General features: G+C 39.0%; 1 protein-coding gene across 1 annotated transcript in view; it reads left to right on the top strand.

Moving 5' to 3' along the window:
- The first annotated feature begins 250 nt into the window (after positions 1 to 250).
- Positions 251 to 6597, top strand: part of MMP2 (matrix metallopeptidase 2) — a 29388-nt gene continuing 23041 nt past the window's right edge. The window contains exons 1-3 of the mRNA XM_039721485.1: positions 251 to 567; positions 4112 to 4338; positions 5765 to 5913. Coding sequence (XP_039577419.1) covers positions 424 to 567; positions 4112 to 4338; positions 5765 to 5913 — 520 coding nt within the window. The 5' untranslated portion in view covers positions 251 to 423. The remainder of the gene's footprint in view (positions 568 to 4111; positions 4339 to 5764; positions 5914 to 6597) is intronic.

Genomic DNA, 6597 nt, shown 5'->3' with positions numbered 1-6597 from the left:
TTTTTTTTTTTTTAATTTAAAATATATATGAGATACCTTGTCTTCAAGATTAAGTCAGGTTTTGGTTTTTTCCTCTTCTACGGCATAAATAAATACTTTCATATATGCAAATGAGGAGAAAATGTGGCCTCTTTCAGCAATAGTAGCTATCTGCCTGTTGCTACCTTAAAATCACAGCAATCACATCTGGTAACTGCCCTTTTCTCATGTTTCCACTAGTTTTCAGACTTCCTCTTGTGGTAGCTTGAGACTGCGCATCTGGATGTTTTAAACATACAAAGGAACTGCTAGAGCAAGCAAAAGGGAGAACGGTGCTGGGAGTAAAGATGTGCAGATAAGCAACTGGTGCACTTTGCAGCTAAAGTAACGGAGAGACAGTGGGGAAAAGCTTTTTCCAAAGAGGAGAGCACAAGTTTAGGCAGAATGAAGACTCACATTGGCCATGGCTTCGTTTTTAAAGTACTATTCCTCCAAGTTTATCTTTTTAACAAAACTTTAGCAGCACCATCACCAATCATTAAGTTTCCTGGAGACAGCACTCCCAAAACAGACAAAGAGCTAGCAGTGGTAAGTGTTGGTTTCATCTTTGCTTCGGGTTTATATTGTTGTTTCATAAGCAGATGTTTCTTTCTTGATTCAGCTGAGGCTAAGGAATGACTGCAGCATTCTTTCCCTGGAGTCTCTGGAAGTGCTAGCTAGCTAGCAAAGGTATCAGCTTTCAAAAGTTAAAACTGGAGCCAAGTAATGTTTCCTCTCTTAAAATTTTTTAAGCCAGCAAAGAAAGTTGGTTTGGGGGGATTTTTTTCCCTTAAGTCTCAAGATACAAAATATTTTCATGAAATCATCATGACTATAATCCAAAAATTGCAATGGTAAGAGGGGAGAAGGGCAAATAAAAAACATGTAATTTTTTTACTTAAATCAAGTAGAAGTGAGGGCAGTCGAGACTCCCTTAATGTATGTATCACAACTTTCAGAAGTGTATTTTCCAGATTGTTTACTGTGTGCTGCATAAACACTGCTTTAAGGGACACTACAACTGAAAGCTGGCTCAAATTTCAGAAGCCATTGTGACTAGTTTTGACTTTGGAAAACAATCTCACCGAGATTTAAAGAATTATTTTTTTTCCCAAATCCAATCTGGAACAAAAAAAGGAGTTTGTATTTCTGTATATTAGCAAATTATAGCTCTAACTCTACAGCATTTTATTCTAACCTTTTTTTTAGCCCTGTGGACGTTCATATAAGTGACATTATGGGGAAGTCTACTTAAAGGGAGATTGAGATGGATTATCTTTATTTTAGCATGTAAATTATAGACTAAATTATATACTAATTATTTCTCTTCTTCAGCAGTAAATCCATTTTAAGAAGGATTGAGATAAATTATTCTTATTTTAGGACACAGAGACGTGAAAGTTGGTCACTTTTCTTTAGGAGTTTGTGTGCATCTTGGGAAAGCTTGCCAGGTTAAAGAAGGTCTGGGGGAGGGTACAGAGAGAATTTCCAGTTGGGAGCTGTGTCAGAAAGTTTAGGAAAAACAGACAAACTGACCCAAATAGGGCATTCCTCAGCCATTAACAAAACAAATTCACCCAAGGTTTTGCCTTAGCAGCACAGTAGCCAAGAGCTGGGGGTAGGGTCAGTGCATTTGGGAGAGGAGAGTGGGGTCCCACGTGTCTAAAAGCAATTTAACCACTCTAAGAGAATCTATTTTCTTATACACAGCCAGGCTTTTATTCAATAACTGCAATCCACATCTCCCCTCATCTCTGTTTCTTTCAAACAACCTATTTATTATGTGTACTCAGAGGAAAATTACAAGCTGGTTTAACACTGCAGTCCTTCTTTGTCTTTCTTGGGGTATTCTTGGGCAATGCTCACTGGCTGCCTTTCCTCATGCCCTGCATCAGAACAGCCCCAACACTCAGCATCAGAACACAAATTGCTATGTTGCAGCTGGACCCTGTTTCATTAATGGGCTGGATCAAAATTCCAGATCACCACAGCTCCCTGCTGACTCTGAGGAAACTGCATTTCACATCCTAGGCCAAGATGTGGTTTGCATAGACATTACATTTTCTTCAAGATTCTCTCCTCATAGAACAGCTGATCTTGGTCATTTCTCATCTTCAATAAAATCTCCATTTTAGGAAAAACTGAAAGGGGTTAGCTTTTTATTTAGAATCCTAGCAAGTAAAATTCTTCACTATGCCTCAGTTTATAGCTCTTCAATAAAATCTCCATTTTAGGAAAAACTGAAAGGGGTTAGCTTTTTATGCCTCAGTTTATAGTTTTGATTGTATAGCTTGCTCCCAAACCTAAAATGGCAAGAGCAGCAGCCTGGCTCTCCAGTAAACGTCAGTCCTGACGTGCAGTCTGGATTACACCAGGTACGTCACCGGGGGATGCAACCTGAAGCATAAGAAAACTCACCAACCTACATGAAATGAAAATCAGGATAAGAACCAAACTGGCTTGTTTCATTATATTCTCAATGCATTTCACATAATTTCCACCAGGCCCCATTAACTATGTGTGGAGAGCAGCTCAGTGGAAGCAAAGTTGAAGCCACTGTGTGTCCTTCATTTGGCAGTGCCACAGTCCCCACTGGAGAAATAGCACATCAGAGGTTACAAAACTCACAAAAACCAGCCACAGTCTGTGCTCAGTCATGATGGATGGAGGACCTTCTGAAGGAAATGGTGTAACATCTTGATTAAATCCTTTTCTGAGTAATCCCTGAACCATTTCCTATGCTGGGCAGATGAGGTTAGCCTGGACATTGTGAGGAAGGTGGTGAAAGCTAGGCTTGACCAACTGCAGTTATCAAATATCCTCTGCTTTATTTTGCTGGTGTTGTGGTTTTATCCCCAGTCTCCTGGGTGAACTTGAGCAATTAATTAGACACATGAAACAAGGTTTCTCTTGGGAATAGTTGGTGGCACAAGAATGTAAATGTGCAATCGTTTTGTCAGGCTTCTTGCAATCCTCAGTTTGAAATAGTTCTCCCTGCTAGTCCTCATATATTTTTGGCAAATATACCTTTACCTTATTCAGGTGTTTTCCTCCCTTGGCCTTGTAGTTAATATCTGGGATACAATACCTGAAGGGTGTTTTTTCCTCAGCTGCAGACTGTTTTTACTGGAAAGTCCAATATTTTGCAACCATCCTTTCTCACAGCACCATTGGCAAGGGCATCCCTCAGCTCTGTGCAGTGCCAAGCACCCACTTGGGTGCAGTTTGGGAATTCCTGCCATTTCACATGGCTGTAGCTTCTCTTTCACAGAAGGGCATAAAACACTGTAAAGCCATCCTTAAGAGAAGGGGAGGAGACTGTCATGGGTGTTATTTTAGGAGATGAAAATAATGTGATTTGTGCCATCTTTTGGGTCCCTTATGACCACTCTTTTTTAATGAGAAAGAACCTTGTGAACTGCCACCACAGCTGTATCAGAAACATCAGTCTGGCCATAATGTGCAGGAGCATTCAATGGAGTTTTAAGTATGCAAATATTGATTGGCAGCAGTGTCCAAGCAACTGAGATGTTACCAAATACTTTCTACCTCAGGTCTTTGCAATGTTTGACTCAAAAGCAAACACATAAAACGTTCAAACAACTCTGTCAGATTGAGTAAAGAATGGGGTTTTTCTTTGCAATCAATGTGGTCTCATTTGTGGGGTTGCTTTGATTTCTTGAGAAGTTTCTCAATAATGCAGATTCTTCCAACAAAACATTGCACAAACTCTAAAACTGTAAGCACATTTATACATCATAAAGAAGCAAAAAAAACCCCAAACCCATTCTTACTCCACAGTTCTACATTAAAGCTTTATGCTCTAATAACTGAAAGCAATTCATTAAGTAAAGATGATAGCTAATAATGGAAATGATTGTTTAATTAGCAACATCATGTGATCAAGGATGCTTTGTGTCCATTAAGAGTCTGCTGGTCCCTCACTTACTAGTAATTTTATTTTTAAAAGAAAACTTGCAAATTACAGAAGGAAAGCTAACATGGGATTATAGTATTTATTTATTTATAATGGTTAACTATTTATTTTATGAATTTAAAAGTCTTTGTTCTGTGCTTTTTTTTTTTTCCCAAGCAATACCTGAATAAATACTATGGCTGCCCAAAAGACAGTTGCAATTTATTTGTCCTGAAAGATACTCTGAAGAAAATGCAGAAATTTTTTGGGCTGCCTGAAACAGGAGATCTGGATCAAAACACCATTGAGACAATGAAGAAACCCCGCTGTGGTAACCCTGATGTAGCCAATTACAACTTCTTTGCAAGAAAGCCAAAATGGGAAAAGAATCATATAACATACAGGTACAGACTGGTAATGGTGGGCTCTGTTCACATGTACCCATAGCACTTCCAAGAACTAAAGAAGGCACTTAGAAATACAGCAGCTGCTAGAGGGTGAGACGAGATTCCTTGAATTAGAAGCCCCTGGTGTATGGGTAACTACCAAATGCTCTAACAAATACCTCCATCATTTCAAATTGTAATATACCAGGAAGACTCATATCAGCATCAACTTTCTGGTTCTGGTTGAAACTGGAGAGATTTTGGGTTTACTCTTTGCTCTGCAGCAAGCATCCCAAGGGAGCTGGAGCAGGAGTATCTCGCCTGCCCATCTGCTCCAGGAGAACCAAAGTACTGATTGATTGCAGACTCCTGTTCATTCTGCAGTCCTAAAAAGGAGATGATTAAATAAATTTTAAAATCAAACAATTGTATTTCAGATACATACAAACATGAGTAACAACAAGCCTATTGCGATAAGTTTGGCATGCTCTAATTTCATCTTCTGATGAGTTAGGGACCAGTTCAGCTCTCATTGTGGTAAAAACCTCATTACCTTAAGTGGCCCATGAACAAACATTTACCACCAATGAGAAAAACCAGCAGATTTGTTGTAGCTGCTTGACTTAGTGTGGTGTTCCCTCACAAGTTGGGATTCAAAGCATTCCTTGGGCTGCAACTAACCTGATGATGACTGCAAAAAACCTGTGGCAGCTCCCAGAGGCCCTGTTTGCTGTTGTGTTTCGTCTGGATCTTCCCCATCCTCCTTAGGCACAGAGTAGCTTCTCTCACTATGCACATTGTCTGTGCTGCAAAGAATTGGAAACTTGTCTTTACATGGAATATAGCAGGCTATAATACAAGGCATTAAGAAGTCAAATTAAACCATATGAAGAGGAAGAAGAAAGCAACACACTTAAGAGTTTGTCTCTTTCTCAGGTCAGGCCTACAGCTTTGTCCAACATGCTTTTTCCTCCTATTTCCCCATGTATCTTATTGCTAATGTATCCCACACACAGATAAAGGATTAGCAATCCACAGGGATTAAACAATATATAGATAGCAACAAAGGTGAAGGAGAAGGGCTGCTTTTCTGTTCTTATTAAAGATCAAAACAATCCACACTTGAAACTTTCAGAATGTTACTGAGCTCCTTTTCTGGTCTCAGTGCTGATGCAAAACCCAGAATGTTTTGTGCAAGGCCCTCTGCCATCCAGGCTTTACAGCCTCTGGGTTTATAATTTTCTTCTTGCTGTTGAGTCAATTCCAAAAGAAAATAAAGAGTAAGTGCCACATCTAAACTCATCTCTGAATCCAAGGGAGGTGTTTAGATCTCAGTGTTACCTCTTAGCTGGTTTCACTGCTGAGCCTACTCCGTGTTGAGCAGTAAACAGCTAATACAGGGAGGATGTTTGTGTGTTACTTAACTGTTGCTTTTACCTCTAAGGATTATAGGCTACACCCCGGATTTGGATCCTGAGACTGTAGATGATGCCTTTGCTCGAGCCTTTCAAGTCTGGAGTGATGTCACACCACTGAGATTTAACAGAATACATGATGGAGAAGCAGACATTATGATTAATTTTGGTCGATGGGGTATATATTTTTTATTTTTACTTAAGTTTTTGGTTTTGTTCCTGTCATTAATCCTCAGCTTAGAAGGATCCACACTCAATAAGTAGCACCAATGAGCCTTTCTGGCAAATCTTGTCCTAGTTCACACTTGGCTCATACAAGCTAAGATCTAATTTCACTGAGATTTTCCTTATACATTAGAGAGAGAGAGAGAGAAGTATTTATACAATATCCTTACACTATATTTATCTTTCCAAAAGAGAATTGCTAGGGGCAACATTTTATTTTTAATTTTACAAATCAGAAATAGAACTGAGACATATTGGTACAGATCTTCAGATGGTGTGAGCTGGCTTCCTGCCACAGAAGAGAATGGAATGCCATCACACAATTTATTTATAGCCGTCTTTGCTGTTTTACAGTGATAGTGGTGAGGGTTCTAACATATTAGAGCTCAAAAATGGATTTGTGACTTCCAATTTTGACTACATAGCTGGTTTCCATTATTTTAGCATGGCAGATTGCAAAATTTCAATGCATTCTTTGATCTTGAAGAATTTAAAAATATGTATCATAAGCTCAACTATGGTTTGAGTACAGATGCTGATGGGTGACTTGATTCATTTTTATTGTGCATGTCTTCTCAATTAATTTTGGCTTCCCCTGAAAGAATTTTTATGGTTTTTCAGTGTAAACATGGGACAT

This window comes from Passer montanus, unplaced genomic scaffold, assembly GCF_014805655.1.
Source record: "Passer montanus isolate IOZ18808 unplaced genomic scaffold, ASM1480565v1 scaffold45, whole genome shotgun sequence".
Taxonomy (NCBI): Eukaryota; Metazoa; Chordata; class Aves; order Passeriformes; family Passeridae; genus Passer; species Passer montanus.
Note: the sequence above shows the minus strand (reverse complement) of the source record. Positions and strands in the feature narration are given on the sequence as shown.